Source organism: Miniopterus schreibersii, assembly GCF_964146895.1.
Source record: "Miniopterus schreibersii genome assembly, chromosome: 17".
Taxonomy (NCBI): Eukaryota; Metazoa; Chordata; class Mammalia; order Chiroptera; family Miniopteridae; genus Miniopterus; species Miniopterus schreibersii.
The window spans coordinates 39473348-39498106 of record NC_138117.1 but is presented as its reverse complement, the minus strand read 5'-3'; the positions used below and the strand labels follow the sequence as shown (position 1 = coordinate 39498106).

Here is a 24759-nt window from a genome sequence, read left to right as displayed (position 1 = left end):
AACCTTCCAGCTGCGAGGCTGTGAGGGCGAGAAGGGAGTTCGTGCTAGTTTTGCAGTTGCCCCTCACACTGCAGACGCTACGGTGCTGTGTGCGTTTCGTGCTTAGTTACCCTGGAAAAGGCGTTAGATTTGTGGGTGTCCCGATTGATGGCAGCGTGTTGTGCTGAAAAGCTTTGAGCCTCTGCGAAGACTGCAGCACGGGGTCCCCTGAGACGAGGGACACCAGGCACTTACTGCCAGTGAGGGACAGTCACACAGACTCGGGAATGGGCTTTCATGTCATCTCACATCATCGCAAGAAGAAGGTGAGTACAGTGCAATAAGATATTTCGAGAGAGAGAGGGACCGCGTTTACGTAACTTTCATTATAGTATGTTGTTACAATTACTCTATTTTATTCGTTATTATTTTATTATTATAATAATAAAATTATTCTATTTTATTATTGTCATTAACCTCTTACTGTGCCTAATTTATAAATTAAACTTTATCATAGGTATGTATGTGTAGGAAAAAATAGTGTATGTAAGGTTTGGTACTATCTGAGGTTTCAGGTGTCCACTGGGGGTCTTGAATTGTGTCCCCCTGGACAAGAGGGGCTACTATGGGTCTCTTTTTTCTTAGCCTGACGCCTGTGATGCAAACACCAGCTTCCAGAGTTGTTGGGGTTCATCTTCCCCCCTCCCATGTCAGTGCGGTTGTGAGCACTCATGTCAGATAGGGTTCCCTTTATTTGTTTTTGCTTGTATGTTATTTTAGGGTTTCCCCCAGACTTATCTATTTGTTTATTTTTTACTTTCTTTAAGTGTGGGAATTTTTGGAGTAGTGTATTGCCTCTACTTTTGTGGGCTGTAGGCGTAGGAAGTGGCAGCGGTGCCCCGGGTGCGAGTTCCAGGGGGAGAGGAAGTCCTGGGAGGCGTGGAACTGAAGGGCAGCCTCCCTCTGACTGAGGGCCCTCGCACACCTGGACTCCGTCAGCCTTGGGAGCATCTCTCTTCCAGGCCGTTTGTTTGGGTCTGGTTTCTCTTCCACGTTTATTCCCATTTTCCAGACAGGAGTCAGAGGACTGAGAGGTTGTGCTTCCCCCGCTGGGGGTCGGCAGGCGCTGTCCTGCCCCAGCCCACCGTTCTTCCCCCGAACACTGTCTTCCTGGTGTTGCCTGGAAGCCTGAGTTAAGAGGCACTTGGTTAACATGTTTCTCAGGCTTGTTCCATGAGCTCTCTGGGAATGATCTCATGACACAGGACATGGAGCTTTTCTGTTTATAGGTGAATATTTTTATTAACCTTTAACATCCACCTCTCCAAGCTTTTAACTGTATTTTGAATTAAACAGTATTGATGGTTTTGGAGCTTACCATCTTTTAGGGGAGACAGATTAAACACACCCCATTAAATACATGATTACACATTGCGGTGAATTCTCCTAAGGTGAATATGGGGGCTGGCAAGAGAAAGTAAGGGGACCTAACATATTGAAAGGGATCTAAGAAAGGTCCCCCTGAGAAAGTGAGGTTGGAGCTGACATGTAAATAATGAGGCTCCTGAATTAGAAAACAAGTTTGATAGGCAGAGAGCAGGCACTTGCCAGTTCTCTCCACTTTGCAAAATTTCAAGTGTGCAGCTCAGAATTAGGTCCCAGAGGCCAGTTCTCCTTTGCCCTCTATTTCCATTAGGGGACATGCATGTGAATGGACCTGCTCCAGGTCACCCGGGAGACACCCCTGTCTGCAGAGGGGCTTTGTGAGCTGAGCTGGGACTGGGCGCCACCAGAACCAGGGGCCTGTCCAGCATGACTGAGGACTGGGTGCCTGCAGAGGGGAGAGGATCAGGAGAGCTCTGCTTGCAGATGCTACAGCGCTGGGTGTGGGAGCAGCTGGCCTTGCTGAGCTCTCCCTGCAGCTGCACTAGCTGGAGCGGGTCTGGGAGAAGGGGAGAAGGGCGGGTTGCCTGAAATTCTAAAGTTCCCATCCTTGTAAACAAACAGTGGCTGCCCAGACTGAGTGAGGAGGGTGAGGGTCAGGGAGGGCTATCTGCCCCACCTGCGCCCTGCCTCAGCCCCGGACTCTGGGAGGGAGGCTGGACCTAGTACCTCTCCATCCCTTCCAAGGCAAGAGCCTATGAAATGAAATGAAAAATAAAACTGCAGTCACTTTAAATTATTCTCATGAACAAAATGGAATTATTGATGTTCCTGGAGGGAGGGTCTGTGCCTTACTCATTTCTCAACGTGCCTAGCTAGCACAGCATGTCGTTTATACTACACATTCATTAAATGTTGAATTAGGAGATTAATACACATAAGTTAAAAATTACCTTTTCCCCCAATCAGACAGAATAGTCCAGGTATTTGAAGAATACACTTAATGCTTAGTTCAGGTCCTAGTCCCCGGGAAGAGGGGACCTGGTCACTCCGGGTGCCTGTGGTGGGCGGCTGCTGGGGTTTGGAGGATTCTTCTTTTCCCATTGGCTCTTCTTGCTTGAATTTAAAGATCTCTTCTGGAATTTGAAAGGACCCTAGACATGTTTGAATATTAAAGGGCAGTTCTTTCTCCTGGAATTAATTTTCAAGTTCAGAACACTTAATAACTGAGACCAGTCTCAGCCTTTCATAATAAAGTGGACGTTTAAAATTGGAAGGCAGGTTTGCATGTTTCTGACATCTGTCTTCAGTTCCACCCAGGCTATTATTTTATTTTTCCTCCTTTGGCGATGACCTCAGGAGCCTGGAACACACAGTCAGCTTCTAGCCCGAGACAGCGACGAATGAAAATGAGCCTGTCTTCTCCCTCTGCCCCAGCAGTGTGGACAGGGACTCTGGTTGGCAAGGCCTAAGTTTCCCAATCCTTGACCTTCAGAAGTGAGAAGAAAGATGCGTCAGCTCACAAAGGAACCAAAAGAAACCAAAACAACAAAACTGGAAACTCAGGGCCTGGTTGTGGCAGTGGCATGGGCATTGCTGTCCCCTCAAATCCACTGTAAAATAGGAGAGGACGTCGCACGTTTTGTTTTTAACATGGATGTGATCCCAGAGACGTGGTCACTCTGAGGCCTAGCATGTGAGTTCTGGGGCCAGCTTGGTAACTGCACAGGGCAGCTGTGATGTCAGAGGCCTCACGGCGGAGGGGGGCTCCCCACATCCTTAGAGCTTCCCACACATCTGCCTGGGCTCCTGCGGGAACTCAGAGATTGGGGGGCTGTTCCTACCTCCATGAAATGGTTTGGGGTGCTTTCCTGGGGAAAGGCCCGCCCTCAGCAGTGACAGTGTTAAATGGGAACCTGCTCATTGCCCGGGGCTCTCACTTGGAGAGTGCTTAAAAATAACTTTAAAAAATTATGCCAAGTTTCAACATGGAAGAAATGTGGATGCATGAAATTAAAATGCTGCTGTTGGCCCAGCCTTAATTATAGCTGATACCCAGCATTTCTCATGTTGTTTTGTTAATCCAGTTTCGGCAAAGAAACACTCATGGGATTTCTTTCTTGCTTTTAATAAAAATGTTAACTTGGTGAGCTATGGAAGTTGGCGCGTCGTCAGCATTTTATGAGCTGCGTGATAATAATACCACAAATTAAGGAGAGTGTTTATTGGAACTGCTGTCCCTGAAGCTCAGAGCTGGGAGGGCACCTTGGAGATTATTTGTGGGTGGGAGGTGGGAGGGCAGGCACATAAGGAGATCCCACAGGCTCCAGGGGAGGCAGGTGCTGGGCGGGGCTATCCCCACATCCTTGTTTTGGTCCAGGTGGCTCTGGCCATCTGTCTACACATTAGCCTCTGGATGAGGCTTGAAGACCAGGTTTCACTTTAAAACATTAAAAGGCCACTTCTAATTAAGGTCCCTCATCTTTAGAGGAGAAAATTTAGGCCTAAAGAGGTTCAGAGATTCCCACAGTACCTGCCACGCTGGAGGTGAGCTAGTCAGGGGCTGGGGGACCTGGGCCCTGACTCAGGTGGGTGCCCATCCTTCTGCTTCTGGGAGGATGGTGCCTTGGATGTGTGGGCCACTGATCTGGGCACGTTGCATTCAGAGTGTCCTGCAACCCTCCCAGAGCCCTGTACAGACAAGGAAACTGCAGCTCAAAATGCCAAGAACATGTGCCAGGGACACACAGCTACTGGTGCAAAGGTGGGTTCAGGTCTGGGCTTCAAGGCTGCCCTTCTCTCTCACCCCACTGTGCCGTTTTAAATAAGAGTCACCTGTGAATCAGAATCTGTTCCTAACAATACTTCTTTAAAACTCTTTTTTAAATTTAAAAAAATTTTTTTTATATCTTTATTGATTTCAGAGAGACGAAAGGAGAGGGAGAGAGAAATAGCAATGATGAGAGAGTCATTGGAGATCGAGCCCTCAGTCTGGGCATGTGCCCCACCTGGAATCAAACCTCGATCTCTTGGATCCTAGGTTGACACTCAACTGCTGAGCCACGCCCAGCCAGGCAAAACTCACTCCTTAATTTCTAAAAAATTGATATATAACTTACATGTAGAAAAGTGTATGGAATAGATGGACAGCTCCATGCAAGTTTACAAGCTGAATTCAACCTGTAGCCAACCAGAACTCCACCACCCTGAGGCCCCCGGCCCCAGCCCCCCACTCAAGGGTAACCCAGCCTTGGCTCAGGGCAGAGAACTGGTGCCTCTTTTTACTTCTCATGAGTGGAAGCACCCCCTGGCCTCTGAGCCTTCTCTGCCCAGCACCATTCCTGTCGCACAGAAGGCAGTGTGCGTGGGAGGGCGCCGTAAGCTTTGAAAACCACCTGTGTGTGGATCGAGACTTGGCCAAGCAGTGCCTGGCTGTGATGACCGGGCATCTGTGGTTGGAGGTGCATCTGCTCACCTTCCAGGGTGTGGCCAGGGCGGGGCTTCTGGGCGAGGTCCAGCCCCAGCCCGGGAAGCCGCATTTCAGGTGGTGACGGCTGCCTTGGGACCAGGGCCGGGCGGGTGGTGCTCCCGAGTGCTCCCCTGCTGTGCGCCTGCTGTCCCCACCTGGGCCCAGTTTTCTCATCCTAACTTGGGGAGAGCAGCCCCTCCCGCACTGGATTAAGGTGAAGGTTAAGTGGGTGGCAGCAAAGTCATGGCCTCTGGCCAAAAGCTAGGAGTCAGTGACTGTTAGCCGTCTGTCCCTTCTGCCAGGCTCAGCCTCCTGAGGGCTCCTCCAGGGAACGCTGGGTGTAGTGCCCGGATCGGCCACCAGAGGGCGCCGCTAGCACGTGCATGGTGCTGGCCCAGGAATGACTGTAGCTGTGCTTTCTGTGTTTGTAACAGCCAATGTCTGTCTGTCTGTTTCTGTCTCTCTGTCTCTCTCTCTGGCTAAAAAAGCTGTCTGCTCTGTACGTGGTGGTCCTGTGTTCCATTAGTGTGTGGTCTGGGTGAGTTGATGGCATCCATATCTGGCACTCCCGTGTTCCAGCTTTCTGCTGCCCTGAAATGAATTGCTGTAGTAAGTTAAAACAGACAGAGAGCAAAGTGCCCCTCTTGGTGTAGCTACACTTCTTAGTTGTAATTAATTGTTTGAAATGTCTCTGTAACCATGATGCCAACTACAGGTTGGAGACTAAGGATGCGTTCCTTACAGGGCACAGTGCTGGCCGCCAGGTGGGTGGGCAGAGGTGGTCAACTTGGAAGGTCAGCTGCATCAAGTTTTGACTTTTTAATTTATTTGGCCAGGGCTCCTTGGTGACTCACCTCTTCTCTGCCCAGCTTTCTTCTCTGTGAGATGGGGAAGGTGACGGTGGAGGTGGTTGTGGTGACTGCACCATCGTTTACGGGGCTACTGCACAGGGCAGTGGGGTGGATTGGGTGCAGTCACAGAAATGATGCTCTGGGTGAACAGAGGAGGCAGTTTAATGTTATCCTGCAGCTGGGGTGGGCCGGGGAGGTTGGGGGCCACTTTGAGACCTGAACACTTGAAGCTTTTCCTTCCCGTGGTTGACACATGGGGTTTCTCCTAGGGCATCCAGCCCTGGGAGCTCCTTGCCTCCCTGCCCAGCTCCCCTGATCACAGGTCCTCTGGTACCCGGCACTGTGCTCGCCTGGTCCATGCATCCACATTCGGAGTTCTGAATCTGGCTCCTCAGGGCTGGACCTTCCACACCGGCCATGCAGCTCATTGCATGTGTATCTCTTACATCAGGAATGCCTTCCCCCAATGGCTCTAAATCTGTCTTGCTCCTGGTTTAACCAATTTCTCTCTTTTTTTCTTCCCTCCCCCTCTCTACACACAAGGCTCTTCAAGGGCAAGGCCCACCTCTGTTCTGCTCCCAAAAGGCCAGCTTGTGCTCCCTGCCTGCAGTTCCCTTCTCCTCACTGCCTGCCTCCAGCTGTCTCGCCTGCTCCTGGATCATTTTGACACCCCCTCAGCCACAGGGATCGCCTCCTCCACATGCTCCTGCAGCGGGCGGGTGTGTGGTTGGACTCTGTCCCGTAGGCACGCGCACCCTTGCACACACAGCCTGCTTCTCTGCCTAGTGTTTAAGCTACTTGTGAGCTGACCAAGTAGCTTTTGAACCACACGGGCCTGATTCTGATCTGCTGGCAGGTTATAGCTTCCTCACCTGTAAGTTGGGATAGGATCTTCACAGCCGGCTTGCAGCAGGGACGCGGACAGCTGTGCAGGTTGCACACTACACGAGGGCGCCACACCCAGGGGGACACATTTCACATATAGATTGTGCATTTGTTATGATTTTGCAGCAAGTGGTAGTCAAGTGTCTTGTTCCAACAATATCAGTATGTTATGGCCACTTGCTGATGGGGAGCTAGTGTCTTACGGAAAGGGTGTCTTCTGGGCCAGCAGCGACCCTGCTGTTCGGGTTCACTGTGATGAGGAGTGTGCAGGTGCCCCTTTCTGGAAGTCAGGGTGTGGAGTGTGGTCTTGGGAGCAAACCCAGGAATGGGCTCCCGTCCTGAGCATGTGCACTGAGGAGGCCGAGTGGGGAAATGGGCCTTACGGGGAAGAGCAGGGATTAGGAGTTGGGCCTCCCCATGTTCACGTCCAGCCTCCCTGGCACTGAGACCCTGCAGCATCTTTCTGGGAATCTGGAAATGTTGCTGAATTTCATTGATCCCAAGACTCACATGTTAACATCTCTGAAATAAGGAGGCGTCTTTCAAGGGGTGTGATGAGTGTACCTTAGTTTATTTGGCAACGTTTCTCTTAGCGTGTGTATCAGGGCCTCTTGAGATAGAGGTCTTAGATTTGAGGAAAAACAATAATAAAATCTGTTTCAAGGGATTGTTGTGAAGATTACACATGCCTGGCGTGAGCTTTGCTCGGGGCGCCAGTTCGTGAGGGCTTGGTGGATTTAAGCTGCCTCCTTGTTGATGTCTTTGTCTTTGGCTTCCATCATTGGGTGGCGCGGTGGTGACAGTGACGATGATGTTATATAGGGCGTGTCCACAGCTGGTTAAAAGTTCTGTAAATAAACCAAATGGAAGGAAAATGTTTTGCCCTAATCCAAGACTCTTCCTGAAGATAAAGGAAAAGGCATTTTAAACTGTACTAAGCTTCACAACATGAGACTTTATTCGTGATGTTGGACATGCAACAGTCTGGCTGTATGTTGTTAAAGCATTTCCATCCTCATTGGGAAGCTGCCGGCTCTCGTGAATTTAATAACCTTGGAGCAAGTGAAAAGCAAGAAAACAGAAATGCAGCTCCGAGACCATCTGCCACTTCGCTCTTCTCAGACGCTGGAAGGTGCCATAGGGTCTGGGTGTTGGCTGCCGAGCTCTCCTTACAGTTAATCACTAATATCAGTGAAAAACTGTTACAGAGCAGAGAGGATGATTTGCACTAATCAAGGGGAAGAAGGGAGAGGTGTTTTTTTTTTAAACTATAGCTTTTAAATAAAGTAATTTGGTAGTCTATCTATTTGATAGCCTGTCTGTTTGATAGCGTTTATCTTCTTGTGGTTGTTAAGCATGGTCATAATCATCAATTGACCTAACACTTACTGTAATGTCATTGTTCCAGGGAAAACCGCTGGGTGGGGCTCTGGCTACAGGTGAAGCACATAGGCGGTGTGGGAAGTGCTCCACAAAGGTGGGGGTGCATGCGTCACCCCTTCATCCTGAGGTGGGGGAGGGATCGCTCAGGAGCAGGCCAGCTCCTGCTGACTTGTGCTTTCCGTGGCCTGAGGAAGGGGTGGGACCTGTGGGCTCCCAGTGACCCTGCCCAGAGTCCACGGGCATAACCCACTTCCTGCGACCTCCAGCCCATTTCTAGTTCATGACCTTCTCCAGGAGGAGCAGGGTCAGAGGCCTCATTTGTTCCTAGGTCCCCTGGCAGGGTGGTGGTAAGCAGGCTGGACGTCAGAGGTCACACTCAGGGCCCAGCTGATTGCAAGCCAGAGGTCAGAAACGAGGACTTGTTTATGCAGCTATTTTAACATTTTTCTTTTTAATAGTACAGCATGGCCAATTAAAAACTGGTAAATAATTCACAGGGACTGAGTGCTCAGACCCCAAACTTCTGTGATTTTCCTTGTGCTGAACATGTCATTCCCTTTGAATCCTTTTGTTAAGAACGAGTGCATAGCAATTGGGCCTAAAAATGTATCCAAATTATAGCATCTTCATCATGATTAGCTGACAACATAATTATGATATTTCAGGGTATGAGATACATTTTTTCATATTAGTCTGCTCTAATAATGAAAATAGCTCCTTCGTTGTTATTTCAACAGATTAATAATTCTTAATACCCGGGGAAGGCAGCCTGACCCGCACTGTCTCCACTGTCTGGACGCTGCTCTGCCGACATGTCTGGAGCAGCTTCTTCCTCTCCAGTCCCGGTGCAATCACAGATTGTGTGCAAGAGGGAGCACCTGCACTCTGCTCGGGCTCTCAGACAGGCTGCTCTTATATAAAGATCACATCGTTAGTAGCAGAGCAGAGCCCCGTCCTCACCAGTGTTGACCCAGGGGGCACGTGGCACTGTGGAGACCCTGGGGTGGCTCAGGCAGAGCTGGGTTCCACCTTGACCCTGCACCATGCTGGCCGTGTGGCCGAGGGAAGGTCAGCCTCTCTGAATGTCAGTCTGCACTTGTAGAGTAGGGACAACAAGCCCTGGTTGGCGGGAGGTGGGGGAGTACAGAAGCTGATGCATGGACGGTGGCATTGAACCCACCTCTGGTGCACAATGGAGTCCAGGTGTCCTTCCCAGGACCACGTGTCCAACTCCTGGATGGTCAAGTGACCAGTCCAGGCATGTGAACGGTCAAGTGCCTCCTCCTGGAAGCCTTCCAGGCATATCAGCCAAGGATTTCTGCCTTCCCTCCCTCACAGCATTTGTTATTTGCAGTGTGCCTTTTGGCTCACACAGTGTTGAACAGCCATGTGCCTGGGGGATGAGGCCTTGAACATGACACGGTCCTTGCTGAGCAGCTCCATGCTCATCACTCAGAACTGTGTCTGAATTGCAGTGTTTGTTACCTTGCTTTTTAGAAGGTCTAGCCATCTCTCTAGTTTTTATAACTTATATAGGCTTATTATAGAAAATATATATGGAATAAAAAAAGAGCTTAACAGTCAGGATTTGGGTGTATTTCCTTTCAGCTGGCTGACTGTCCTTCTGCCGGCTGGCTGTCATCCGGCCCATCCATCCATAAATACTGTCTCTCCATTAGTAACGGAATTATGTTCATTTGGAACAGTTGTGTATCCCACTCTTTTGCATTTAACGCTCACTGTGAACATTTTCCCATGCCGTTCAGGATTCTGTGAAAATGGGATTTTCAGTGGATGTACTGAGTTTCTTTGTGGGGATGTGGTGATTTGCCTGAGCGGAGCATGGAGGACGTTTCTGGGGCCTGCTGTCCTAAATCCCTCCATGTTGAGTGTCTCTGTGCACAGTCCCTGTTTGCATTTTGGATGATTATGAAGGCAAGACCTCGAGAAGTAGAGCCCCTGTCAGAAGCTGTGAGTGAGCATCTTGGAGGCTCCTGGTTCTTGCTGGTGGCAGCAGGCCCCGTGCACATTCCTGGGTGCCCATGTGAGTGGTCTCAGGCACAGGGCTGGGGCTGTGAGCCAGGCTGTCTGGAAACCTGCAAGCAGTCCTCTGAGGACAAATTATCTGCAGGAGACTGCCCTGCGGTGCAGAGCGGCAGAGGCTCAGGAAACACTTGTTCGTCTCCTTGGTGACCTTTTACACCCTCCTGCAGCCAGTGCCACCCTGCAGACGAGATCGTCTTGTGATTTCAGTAAGATGCTGGCCCATCTCACAGTATGCACTGCACACTGAGCCCGTCTTGTGACAGTTGTCCTAGGTCATGTGTGTTTGTCCCCACTTGCACCTGGGGAACTGCAGGTCCAGTCCCCACATCTTACAGAACTGGACATGCAGTGGGCACTCAGGGAACATGTGCTAATTGATAGCAGATGGCCAAGGCCTGGTGTCCCCCAGGGCTGTGCAGTCCTTCAGCTTGTGTGGAATAGCGGGTCGTGGCTTACTCACAGCGGTCTCCAACACTTGGTCTGCACAGATGCCAAGCAGTGTTGCTTATGAGTCTCCAGACAGTGCCTGGTATGCTGTGAACTGAGGGACCTCTTGCAATAACTCTGTGGTCCCCTGAAGCTCTGCTCAGTTAAATGCCACAGAATCTCCTTGTCCTGAAAGCAGAGCAGGAATCGAGAATACTTACAGACCTGCTGGGAAATAGTTTCAGGAGAAACCGTAAGATGCAGTTGTTCTGCGCCGTGTCTGATTCTCTGGTGAAGTGGCAGCCTCCTTGGTGACCGGGCCTTGTGCCTGGTCATTTCTGCGTCCCATCCTGGTGCCTGCGTGGGGCCCACCCTGTGGCCGCTGCTCGGTACATGCTGAAATGAACAAGAGAGAAGTTGGTAGGTGATTTTGGAATTGTGCTTTTCTCTGGGATGGTTTTCATTTCAGATATTGTTGCCAGAGTGATAAATAAGCACTTCAGCTTTAACTTGGAGAAACACAGCCTGCGGTCTGAGCCAGATGCTCATGTCAAGAGCAGGTGCAGGGAGTCCGGTCTCTGCCTCCTGTCAGCCAGGACTCGGGGGGATTGCTTAGCCTCTTTCAGCCTCAGTTTCCTCGCCTGTGGAATGGGGATCACCGACACCTTTTTGCCTGAATGATAGGATCTCTGCAGGACCCGCAGGAAGCCCCTTGAGAACAACATGCCTCATCTAAGAAAGAGCTGTTACTGCAGTTTCTGCTTATGTGGGAAGCATTTTGGGTTCCTCAGGAATATGCATTTTGTAGGAAAAAAGAAAATATCGATTGACAGTATTCACGAGAGGTTTGCATTGACAAAGCAGTGTTCTGCTTTGTTAAATTTTGTTTCATGCACTGCTTGGTAGGAAAGTATTCTCTTAGGTCATTGCTTTGCCTGCCTGCCAATGGAGAAGGCCTTGCTCTGAGTCTGGCGCCGGGCTCTCTCCTGGACCCTGTGCCCGGTGGGTTCTGCCCACCCCACTGCGGTGTCACACTGGCCTGCTGTGTCTTTCTCAGCTCCGCTTCCTGGTGGGAGTTTTGCTCTAAAGAGAAGGAGAAGGTGGTGGGGGAGAGTGGGCAGGGGAGCGAGGGAGTTCTGTTTTGGTTTGGTTTGAGCTGGGAGAACGAATAGCGCATCAGGAGCACAGAGGGAAGAATGGACGACCTGGAGAGAAGCTGAAGGCACTGGAACAGTGTCGTTGATGGCTGGGCAGGTTGGAGTTCCGTGCACGCAGGCCATCGCGATGCCCTTGTCTGGTGCCTGCCCGGGGCAAGGGCTGCAGGAGCGGTGTTTCCAGGCGCAGGCATAGGGGGCGTTGTCCTCAGAGAATTTACAAGCATTGATAATGATCCAGTGTCGGTCTGCTTTCTATCTCCATGAGCCACCAGCTCTAAACAATGTCAGTGACAAAACATTGTATACCCCAGGGTGGACCTCCCTCCCGGTCCTCCACCCTACACACGCGCGCACACACACACACACAGAACACACAGCACGCACACACAGCACACACACACAGCACACACACAGCACACACAACACACAAACACACAGCACACACACAGAGCACACACAGAGCACACACAGCACACACACACACCACACACACAACACACAAACACAGCACACACAGCACACACACAACACACAAACACACAGCACACACACAGAGCACACACATAGCACACACAGCACACACACACACACCACACACACAGCACACACAACACACAGCACACACTGAACACACAGAGCACACACATAGCACACACAGCACACACACACACACAACACACACAGCACACACAACACACAAGCACAGCACTACCACACACACACACATCTGGCCACTGCTTGTGCCAACCCTCATGCAAACAGGAGTGGGGCCGGGCGGGTGAGTGGAGAGGCAGGGTGTGCAGGTGCAGGTGCAGGTGCAGGTGCAGGTGCAGGTGTGGTGGAAAAAGCTCCTGGAGGCCTCTTCTGGCTGCTTCAGTGAAGCAGGAAGCAAGGTCAGCAGCTGGAAGTGAGGCTGGGGGTGAGGAGAGAGGAGGCGGGGTGATAGATTTGCTCACCATGGACAGAGAGTCAGTGTCCTAGAGACTGTGTGACTGACTGTGAGGTGGCCTTCAGAGTCCCCTGAGGCTTGTGATGGTGAGTGTCTGAAGGAACCAGGTGTAGATTTCCAGCTGTTCAGCTGTGTGGGTGGAGAGTTGGGTTGAATGAGATTGTGGTCCGCTGAGTGGCTGTTGTCTTTCCACTGCAGAGTAGACACGTTACCTGTATTTCCTATTAAATTCTGCAGCTAGGACGTCATTATTGCTTCTTTGAGGCCACCAGCGTTGCAGCATCTAGAGGCTGGGGCTGGAAATCTAACCTGGGTCTGTCTAGCTTCAAGGCCATTGTCCTTCCCATCATACCAATCCTTCCTTTCCCTGTAAATGTTTTAAAAAATTAGTTTTTAATTGTTATTGGATCCTAAATTTAATATTTTTACGTGTGCCTATAATTCTTTTATCAGACTTAAAAATCAGGTTTCCCCTGTTATGTCTTCCTGCCTAGTGCAATGGATGAATATAATGGACTATCAGTAAATATTTATGAATGGTGATAATACTTAAAATAGGAATACAGTGGCTTAAAAGAACAACAGATTCCTCTCCTCTTGTGCTTGGTTTCTGTGCCAGCCAGTGGAAAGGTGTCTTGGCTCCTGAGAAATGCTGGTTTGATCAGGTTTTTCTTGCCCCTAATTTAAGAGAGTGTAACTAAATACTTAATCACCACCAGTCCAGTTCATTCATTTGAAGGTTGGACATAATTTTTCAGGTTCCATATTTGTTTGTTTTTTACTTTGCCATGTTGCTACTGGAACCTAGGCTATGGAGTAGATTTGGGTAACAGTGGGGTCCTTATTGGACTTGATCAGAGGACTGAGGTTTTGAAAAACTGAAGAAAGAATTTTCTGGCAACGGGCCACCGGAAGTTAGAGCTGCCTGGCTGGGCAGGTGTTCATGAGGTAGACACAATTGGTTGGAGGCTGGAGATTGGGCATCCTGCAATATTTCTGTAAAGATGAAATAACATGTTTTTTTCTTACAGAAAATCCGGCCATCTTCATGTGTAAATGTTGTAACCTTTTCTCACCGAGTCAGTCGGAACTCCTGTCCCACGTGTCTGAGAAGCACACAGAAGAAGGGGTTAACGTGGATGAGATCATCATTCCCCTTAGGCCTCTGAGTACACCCGAACCCACCAACCCAAGCAAAACCGGAGATGGTAAGGGGCTGGGGTGCTGGGCGGGGGCGCCACACCCACAGATGTGAGTGTCTGTGACCATAGTGCCGATTTGCTCTCAAGTACTTTGATTCTAGGTTTCTGTATGGTGTCTGGTTTTGTCTGGCGGACATAGAAACATGGGAAATCCAAATATCCAACCCAGAAGTCACAATAACTGTCTAATTATAGGTCTCCTCAATGAGATTGTGTTTGAGTTCCCTGTGCTGGTAGGTGCTGCTCCAATGCCTGGTTGGTAGATGGATGAAGGAGTGAATGAATGAATGAATAAGTGAATGAATGAATAGGTAAATGAATGAATAAGTGAATGAGTGAATGAATAAGTGAATGAATGATTGAATGAATGAATGGAAGTGGCATCATCCAACAGATTAAAAAGCGTGAGCTTGTTGTCAAATGAGCTCTAGCCCCTACTAGCTGCGTCACCTGAAGCAAACGACGTTGCTTCTCTAAGCTTTACTTTGCTCATCTGAAGTGAAGACAGGTGTCCTGTCTCTGGGCGACTGTGAGGACCAAGCCAGAGGATACAGCTGCAGCTCCTGGGACGACAGCAAGGGAAGCTGTTCTTATGCACGATAAGTAACGTGCATGATCAGTCTTATTAAAAACAGCATTTCTGAACTGATCACGTACACGTGGAACAAGGACCCAGATGGCACAAAGCTTTGATTCGCACACAATCCTTCGTGCTCATGGTCATCGTGTGAAGTGAGGTGCATCTGTGTGCTGTGCCCAGCTGTCCCCCACTGTGGCATCAGGTGCAGCCAGTGGGTGTATTGGAGACGGCATCCAGGCTGTGTAATTAGGTCCCCACAGACAAAGAGCCTATATGGTATAGGAGGAGCAGCTGCAAACAGGAGTTTGCAGAAAGCCCCCACAAAACCGTTTTTATGTGGCAAGACAAAGGCCAGTCTCCTGTGCAGGAGCCCTGTCTGCGGCAGTGAATGTCCCCTTGTAGGGTTCATTAGCCACACTAATGAGCCAATTGCACTTTCCTGGGAATTATTCAGATGCATTTCTAATAAACAGGCTGGTTTATTGATCATCTGTCTGACACAGTGAACAAGGAGAGACTCCAGACGGAAAATGCTTTGGTTAATGAGTCCCTCTGGCCATTCCCAGGGTGCTCGGAGAAATACACCTGACAGGGTGTTAAGTCATCCAGAGGTTAGGAGAAGTTGTTCTGGTCGCATAAGGTGATGACAGAGAATTCAGCACCTGACCACTCATGGCAGATGAGGAGGGCAGGTAGTGTTTCTGTCATGGTCCCCACTCATCCTACCCTGTGCCTGTGACAGGTCTGTCTTCTCCCCACTGAGAAAGCAGTGGTGAGGTGGCCAGTTACTCGTGGTCATGTCTTACCTGATGGTTCACATCTGATTCTCTCTGCTTTGGGGAAGGGGGAGGGTGACGAAGGTCTATGTTGGGTACCAAGAATCTGCCAAATAACCTGATTAAAAAACAGGCAGAAGACCTGAACATCTGTTTTTCTTTTTTTTCTTTATCCTTACCTGAGGAGTGAGGATATTTTTTCCATTGATTTTAGAGAGAGTGGAAGGGAGTGGGGAGAGGGTGTGAGAGAGAGGCAGAGAGAGAGAGAAACATTGATGTGAGGGAGACACATCGATTGGTTGCCTCCTGCATGTGCCCCAACTGGGGATGGGGTCGAACCTGCAACCCAGGTATGTGCCCTTGACCAGGAATTGAACCGGCGACTGGGGGGGGTGCAGGCCGACGCTCTAACCTCTGAGCTATGCAAGCCAGTGCTGAACAGATATTTTTTCCAAAGATGATTTCCAAATGGCTGACAGGTACATAAAAAGGTGCTCATCACTAATCATTAGGGAAATGAAAATACTGCCATGAGATTATCACCTCACGCCTGTTAGAATGGCTGTCGTCAGAACCGCAAGAAATAATGTGTTGGAGAGAATGTGGAGAAAAGGGATCCTTTGTGCACTGTGGAGGGAACGCTAATTGGTGCAGCCACTATGGGAAAAGGTGACATGGAGATTCCTCGAGAAATTAACAACGGAACTGTCGTGTGACTCAGCAGTCCCTCTACTGGGCTGGATCTGTATCCAAAGGAAATGACATCAGTCTCTCAAAAAGGTAACAGCACTCCCCTGCTCATTGCAGTGTCATTCACAATAGATGAGGTACGGAAACAACCCCAGTGTCAAGGGAGGGATGAGTGGATCTGGAAAATGTCTCTCACACTCACACACACATGCACACACACTCACACTCACACACACAGAGGAAGATATTCAGCTATTAAAAAATAAGGAAATCCTGCCATTTGCAATGTAGATGAATCTGGAGGACATTATGCTAAGTGGAATAAGCCAGACTCAGACAAATCCCATGTGGTCTCACTTATATGTAGAATCTAAAATAGCAAAATTCATAGAACCAGAGAGCAGAACATTGGTTGCCCTGGGGGAGGGGGGGGGCGTTGATCAAAGTATACAAACTTTCAGATTACATCTGGGGGTAGATGTACAGCATGGTGATTATAGGGGATAATACTGCATCTCTCACATACCTGAAGTTTGCCAAGAGAGTAGATCTTAAGTGTTCCTTCCACACACCCAAAATAATGGTTATTATGTGAGGTGATAGACGTGTTAATGAACTTGATTGTGGGAAGCATTTCACAGTTATACGTATGTTAAATCATATTGTTGTACCACTTGAAAAGCCACGAACAACCTAAATATATACAATTTTTGTTTGTCAGTGATGTTTTAAGAAAGCTGGGGGGAAAATGAGTCTCCTCGTGCCAGGGGCCTCGAAGCTCAGCCACCCCAGTCTCTGCCACCCAGCCTGGGAGTGAGGTTGGCTCATCCTCATGACGCTGTGCAGGAGCCTCGTGACCCCCGGGCATTTCCCTGCTGATCAGTTGAGATGCCTTGGCTTTCCAGACTATAGCTTAACAGATAGATGGGGTCGGAGCTTTCGTCAAGGACTGAGGTATTCGTATACCTGCCTCTGGGGTTGAACATCTATAAACTCAGGAAAATGGATGATTTCTTTTGTAAAATTCATATGTCAGATAGAAGCCTTCAGGATTCACATGGAAAGAACTTTGAGAAAGCCTGTTAAAAGCTTCTCATTACCTTTCATTCAGCTTTGCTTATTAAGATTGTCTTCCTACTACAATGAAATGTGAATAAGACATAAAATAATTTGAATTTTCATTTCTTGTATGAATAATAAATGAATCAATGATAATAAGGCAGATAGCATTTCACATGGAATCATGAGCTTTGGTGTTTCATAAGGTACACATGTGCTGACTTCCATCCTTCCCCTCTTTCCTGATGTTGGTGGAAGAAAGCCCCACCCCCGGGCTGCTGTCCTGAACGCCTCCCTGCTCCTGGAGACCCACCCGCCTCTTTGTCTCCCCCACAGCCAGCCCACCATGCCCTTCTCCTCCCTCCTGTCGTCACTCTACTGCCCCTGGCCCGTCGCTCTGCCTGGGAAGCCCCTGGCGGGTGTCTTTGCCTGGCTTACCTGCGTGCTCCGAGACTCATGCAGCTTCAGGTTGCCTCTGAGAACTTGCCCCTTGGCCTGGGTGAGTAGGAGGCCCTTCTCTGGGCTCCTGCAACCCCACAAACACATCCCAGTTCTGTCCTTCCTGGGGTGCCGTCACTGCCCCTGTCCCATTCTCTTGCTTGTCAGGGAACGCCGGAGGAGGGATTCGGGCTGCTTCTGCTCTTTCGTCCAGGTATAATCAAATTTTTACCATTGAACTACTTTTATAAATTACTTTCCTTTATTAACTAATTTACTTCTGACTTAAATTTTTCTTGAATACACTTTCTCTTGTTTCTTTGTGGGTACTAAGATTGGTTGCCTATGTCATTTAAAAAAGTATTTCTTATGACTTTAATAACTCAGACTCTTAATATGAGAAAATTTCTTCAAAAATCTTTTATTAAGAACTCCAAGTTCTTTTTTCTTCGTGCAGGTCCGTAAACTTCGCAGCTTGTAGAAGCTTAGTTCCTCTCTAATGATTTCTATTCAGGTTTAACCTTCACAATTCATTTTAGGTTGAGAGATACTCAAAATGGTTTAATTAAACCTTTAACTGAGTAGTAATTGATTTATCATTTTGGTCTCCCTTTGGAACATGAAGGTTCCTAAATCCTCTGGTTTATTTTATAGCCTTTTAGTCTTTTTTGGTCTGCAGAAGAGTCTTCTGTTTTTTTCTTCCCTCTTCCTAATCAAATCTCTGGCTGTGGACCAACCTCTTTCTCCCTCCTGTGTATATGTATCTGTGTACATAAGAGAATGTGTGAGTGAGTGTGTGATTCTATCTGTGAGTTTGTGATTGTGTATATGGGTGAGTGTGTATGTGATTGTATCTGTGTGTGGTTGTGTATATGGGGGTGCGTGTGAGATTGTATCTATGTGAGTGTGTGATTGTGTATATGGGTGAGTGTATGATTGTGTATGTGGGTGAGTGTGTGAGATTAAATCTGTGAGTGTGTGATTGTGTATATGGGTGAGTGTGTGTGCTTGTATCTGTGAGTGTGTGATTGTGTATATGGGTAAGTGTGTGTGTGAGATTGTGTCTGAGTGTGTGATTGTGTACATGGGTGAGTGTGTGTGTGATTGTGTATATAGATGAGTGTGTGTGTGTGTACAGATTCATTCATCCTGATGGAGGCTGGGCAGCTGGGCTTGCTCAAGGAGGAATTTTTGTGGGTCTCCCGAGAACCTTGTTTGGCTTCTGCATCTCCCTCCCCCCATTCAGACTTTGAGTAGAAGCCCTTCTCTTCTTCTTTTTTTCCTTTCCTTTGCTCCCCTTTCCTTCTTCCATTTCTTTATTCAGTGCACTTGCCTTATGCCCAGGTGCTGTGCCAGGTGCTGAGTATGGGCAGACCCAGCACTGTTTCTGTGGGGTCGGCTTCCTGGCTGGTGGACGGCAGCAAGGCTTAAAGGGATCTCAGTGCTGTGGGAAAAGTGCTTCTCTGGAATTAAGTCTGGGCTGGAAGACGGGGTGCTTAGTCTAGTTTGTGGGTTACAGGTTTGCTGGGGAGGCTGGCATCTCAGTTTAAATCTGTGCTGTCTCTTCTGGGCACTGACCACAAATGCAGTCATCCTGGTGTAAGTAGGCATGTGGTACTGACTGTTCTGGTCACCACGGGAACCGCAGGCCCTGAATCTGCTCTGGTAGGCAGTGCAGGGTAGGCGAAGAGCACCACCTGGCATGCAGATAGGAGTTCGGTTTCAGTCCCAGAGCTGTCACGTGATTGCCAGGGTGTGGCTGGCACTCAGGTGCCTTGGTGTGGGTCACAGAAAGGTGCCTCCATTCTGAGCTGATGCATTAGTAGCAGACTTTCTTTCTGAGAGGACAAGTATATAATGTGCTCAGGGCTGATGTAGCCAGCACCGCAGAGCTCAGCTTGGCTCGTGGAGTGTCAGTCCCTCCTGCCCTTGGTGGTGCTCTGATGCAGGTCTCAGCCTGCACCACAGCTGAGGGGAGGGGCCCTGCTGGGGGTGCAGGTGAGTGGCTTTGCCATCTGTCCAAGGGAGATAAGATACTGGCTTTTTTATTTTTATCTTTTATTTTTTTGATACTGGCCTTTTTTAAAAACAGGTTCTGAGACCAAAGTACACAATGCCATAGTACCCGGTCAGTGCCCGAGGCGCTCAGGAGCCCTCCACTTCCCTTTCTATCCGTCTGTGGTTCAGGTCAGGAGTCAGATCACACAGAAGTAGGTAGCTGGGTGGCACCATCATTGTTTTTCTGCAGAACTTAGAGGTCAGAAGGTGTTATTCTGTGCTTGGATCTTAACTGAGCTGACACAGATGTGAACAGATCTGACTCTGCAGCAACAGATCTGGGTTCCAGTCCTAGTGCTGTCCTGTCAGCTCTATGTCTCAGGGCAAATGGATTCAGCCTCAGTGCCCTGCTCTGCAGAATGGGAGCAACACTCGTGGTCCCTCGGGTTTGACGAGGACCTGCATGGAAGTGCTTAGTGTGGTGCCTGAGATGCGTGTGCTGACGACAGTTGCTTGTGGCAGTGATTACCTGGCATGTCCACTTGATTGTGATGAAATCACAGGGAGAGGCTGCGGGTGCCTGCGCCTCCTCACGCCCTGCACTCAGGGATTTCTACGTTGCCCATAAACCAGAAAGGCCCATGCTCCCTTGTGTCTGATAAATAATTCATCATCTCCCTGTTGCTCCTGGGCCGGTTGGAAATAAATGTCAGAGAGATTGACTGTCAGGCCTGACAGTGTTAGTGTTCAGGAGTTTTCTAAATTCTCCAGTTGGTTTGACTAGAGATTGAGCTGCAAAGTGAGAGACTGGAGGACTGGCCCTGCTGTGGTTCAGGCATAACGGAGCCCTCCTTCTGTATTGGCTTTCTTGGTGTGTGAGATATTTTAAAACGAGGACATGAGGAGAAGGGCCCTAATGGACAGGAATGGGTGTACATCGAGGATCACGTGCTCCCACCCCGGCCTGGCTGGGAAGGGCCCAGTTTCTGCAGAGAGAGTCCAGTCAGAATCCTAATGACTGTGTCTGTCATAATAGACAGTTGTCATTTATCGATCACCTCCCAAGCACTGTGCCCTGCATTTTGGTGGATTTCTCATATTAATGGTGACTCTATAAAATAGAGTCAGTGTGTGTTTATTTTTCATGTTAGAAACCGAGGTTCTGGGGTGATTTGAACCCAGGTTGGCCTCATTTAGCCAATATTCTCAGCACCCTACATACTGGCTCCACTTGCCTGTCTAGAACACCTCAGGCTACGTGACTTAGCAGAAAAATTGGGCAGGGGGTAAGGAAGCCCAGGTCCCGGCTTTGTTAGTGCAGCCGCTGCTTCTGGAACACGGGCCCAGTCACTGAGCCTGTGGGACCCTCGTGTCTCTTCCTGGGGTGGAAATTACATCTGCTCCATCATCTCTTCAGACTGTTTCGCAGATACAGTGAGATAATAGCTGGGAAAGTACCTTGCAGACTTGAGCGATGTACAAATAAAGGGCTTCCGTTATTAGATTTTTGATAATGTTGGGCTCTTTCTTTCACCAGGCTCACATTGTCTCTTGATTAAATAAAAACCTTTGGCTGATTCTCTGTCCCTTGCTGGCACTTGGCCCTGGATCTGCAAAGGACTATTCTCTGACTTGGGGATGTGGTCTCTACCCTGTGGATGTGGGACAGGGTTGAGATGCACTTGCTCACCCCTTTCTATTGGAAACTTGGGCCATAGGAAATGACTTATTTTCCAAATTCTTTCCCCATTGTTAATAGATTAAAGTGATACAAGCAAACTTTAATTAATACTTCATGAAGTGGCCCGGCCGGGTGTGGCTCAGTGGTTGAGCGTCAACCTGGGATCCAGGCAATCGGGGTTCGATTCCCGGTCAGGGCACATGCCCGGGTTGTGGGCTCGATCCCCAGTCGGGAGCGTGCAGGAGGCAGCCGATCAATGACTCTCTCATCATTGATGTTTCTCTCTCTCTCCCTCTCCTTTCCTCTCTCTGAAATCAATAAAGATATATTTAAAAAAAAATACTTCATGAAGTGGACAGTCTCCATTCAGAGAACTACAAAAGGGGTGGGAGGCAGGAGCTTTTAGAGGGTAAGAGTCAGAATGAGAAGGAAGTTCAGAGGCTGAGTGGCTTGGTGTTTGGGGGTGGCCCAGGGCACACACTGTGTTTCTGGGCAACGGAGCATTTACAGGGTTTGCTGACATGGCACCCGAGGTAGGAGCAGCTCCATTTTGGGCCTAGAAGTTCATATCAACACTACCATTAAGCTGCTGATCAGTGTGCTTATTGACCATTATTTATTCATAAACTTAATAAACAAGCGTCTACTACATACCCAGCTCTCCTTTAGACCCTGGGGCCAGTAATTAAAGGCCAGGTCAAACCTCAGGATGTGTAATATAAGGTGCGAAAAGAGAAACACCGGAAGCGGCGGAGCGAGCTTGCCCGGGCCCTGTGTGCGCCTCCCCGTGTGAATGGGAGGCCGGCTGGGAGAGGGCGGAGCTGCTTCATAATGGGACCGCCTCATGGAAGAGGCGCTGGGATTTGAACGGGGCGTGAAATGTTAGGATTTGAGTTGGGTTTGGGGTCTGATTAGGGGTTCAGGACGTAGTCACAGGCAGGGAGAATGGCACAGCTAAGTAAAATGGGACAGGCATTACCTGCGTATTTAGGGAGGCCTATAACATTGCACTGAGTGGGGGCGGGGGGTGCAACGTGTGTGTGCGTGTGCGTGTGTGCTGTGCATGCAGGGTTGAACCATGTGGTAAAGGACCTAGAAAGCCAGGTCTGAGAGTTATGGGGCTAAGTCTTCAAGAGGAATGGAAGGTTCTAGAGGAGGGAATGGTAGGCTACGGGAGGAGGTGAGAAAGATGGAGCAGGAGGCTGGGCTCCGGAGCTGGTGTTCGGGGATCGGGCGACAGGGTAGACATCTTTAGGACAAAATCCAGAGTTCAGTGACAGACTAAATAAAGGAATCCAGGGAGCAGGAAGAAGAGTTGGAAGTAAGGCCATTATTAAAATGTTTTGATTGAGAGTTTACAAATTTCCCTTGCCCATTTCCAAGATTCTCAGCTCTTCTATAAAATGTGGGGAGTTGACAGCATCACCTCGTTTTCAGTGCTTAAATTCCAAGCTCCTTTATGAATATTTCATTTTTAGCTAGCTAATTGGTCTTGAGGACCTGAATTATGGATGCAGCAAGGTGTAAGATTAGTTTTGTCACCATTGTGTTAGAGGCTTTCCAAAGCTCTCTGGGCTGATTTTATGTTTCTTCCTTGGTGGCTGGATTGCACACTGCTCGTCTGTTTAATTCCCCAGGATTTACCCGGTGCCTGCTGTGCAGGACACCAGGTCAGGTACTGGGACTGAGGCTAAAACCAATCAGGACAGGACTGCCTTCAGCAAGTCCCCAGACTGTGGGAGGAGACACACAGAGAACTCATGCTGGTGACTGTGCTGTGCTCCTCCTACGTGGTGGGCACCGATCTTGCACACAGTGAGCGCTTTAGTCAGCAAACAGACACCCCCTTCAGGCAGGACATTCTGGGGCCCAGAGGTCACCATAGCCGAGGCCAGAGGCCACACTGCTCATTGGGTCAGGCTGCTTCCCCTCCTAGAGCGTTTCGGAGGAGTAGCTTGTGTTTGCTCAGGCACAGTGCAGAGTGTCACTGGGTTGAGCCCGGGCCACAGACTTCTGTAAACTCTTGTGCAACATGTCTCTGCAGCTCAGCTGACGTGACACAAGGCGGCTGTCTCATAGCCTCTCTCTAATTCTGCTTCTCTGACTATTCACTGCTGCTTCCATAGGTTGCACAGTACATGCTGTTGTAAATAATAGTAAGCAAAAAAGTTTTCGTGACTCCTAGGTAAAGGATTTGCCCTTACCTGCCCACCCCCTTCCTTCCCTCCCTGCCAGCCTCCCTGGTGAATCAAAGGGATCAGAGGGACTTGTGCCCGTGCCTTTTCCCCTGGCCCCTCCGCGTGCCTTCCCTCCTCTCCCACCACCCCATTCTTTCCCCAGCACGTCCAGTGAGATGGAGGGAAGGCAGTGACTGTGCTGGCTGTCCTGGCTGAGGAAGGCTCTGGTGTGGATCTCTTGGTCACGCTTGACCTACCCTTGGCTCCACAGCTCAGCAGAAGTCTCCCATTCTCACTCTCAGTGACCCTGAGTTCTGGGGTCCTGTGCCAGAGCCTGCTGCTTCATCCAGAGCCACACGGCCATGCTGCCCTTGCCCTGCAGACTGTTCCAGACTGTCCTGTGGCCTCCCTCTCTGATTTGGGAGCAGCAGTGACCCACGTAAAGGCTCCTCTCTGTGGCAGCAGTGGGCAGTGGCTGATGCTTTGCTGTGCAGAGCCACAGCCATAGAGAGAGCAGGGAGGGACCTTGGAGGTATCTGAATTTTGCAGATGACCATTCCCCCAAGATGGTGCTAGAACCTAAGGCCCCTTCCCCTGCCCTGATGTTCAGACTCAAAGAGGACAGCTGAAGCTCCCTGCTTCACTCAGCCACACAAGTGACTCTAAAATGGGGTGTCAGCCAGGGGGTGCCGACTCCCTGCTTGGCCTCACTCAACGTTCCTCTCAAGTTACATCACCTAGGACCACACCACCATCACCACAGCACGATGCTCCTGATCCCGCTCACTCCTTTTTTTAATTAAAAAAAGAAAAATGTTTTTGTTGATTTTTAGAGAAAGATGAAGGGAAAGGAAGAGAGAGAGAGAAATATCCACACAAGAGAGAAACATCAATGGGCTGCCTCCTGTTTGCCCCTATGGGGATCGAGCCCATAACCCAGGTCTGTGCCCTGACCGGGAATGCAGCCGGCGACCTCTTGGTGCACATGACAATGCTCAACCACTGAGCACACCAGTCAGGGCTCACTCCCCCCTCTTAGTCCCCACCTGTATTCTGGAGACGAATGCCTTAGAAACAAATGCTATGCAAGAAGAAATACAAGTTGTAAAATGATCTGAAACTTGCTCTACAGCAGCTTGGATCATGACATTAAATCACTAGGCTTCTAGGAAACTCGAGAAATACTGTTATTGTCTTCAGTTCTGTAATTTGTGGTTTTAGATTATAATTATTTTATCTCCTTTTTATCAGAACAATTTGGCTGTGATAATTATGATGCTTTGAAATAATCTGACTAGTTTTGTAATGCGTTCAGAGCATGAAAAGCTGGGCAGCCTCTGGAAACCCTTTCAGAGAAGTCCTTTGGTGGTTTCCGAGACCTTGGATTGAAGTGAGGCTATGGCCTGGAGACAGCCTCTGCAGAGGTTCTGCTAAAATGATTCCTGAACTCACAACATTACAAAATTGATTATACGGGGGGTGGGCAAAAGTAGGTTTACAGTTGTGAGTTTGTGAAACAATTTATTCTTGTATTATTATTTATTAATCATTGTATTATTTTCCATGCGAACAACTGTACACCTACTTTTGCCCAACCCTGAATATTAGCATACAGATGCAAAGATATTAG

At 49.1% G+C, this 24759-nt stretch overlaps 1 protein-coding gene across 1 annotated transcript in view; it reads left to right on the top strand.

The window, feature by feature from the left end:
- Positions 1 to 24759, top strand: part of ZFAT (zinc finger and AT-hook domain containing) — a 133652-nt gene that overhangs the window by 10497 nt on the left and 98396 nt on the right. The window contains exon 2 of the mRNA XM_081116469.1: positions 13560 to 13736. Coding sequence (XP_080972595.1) covers positions 13560 to 13736 — 177 coding nt within the window. The remainder of the gene's footprint in view (positions 1 to 13559; positions 13737 to 24759) is intronic.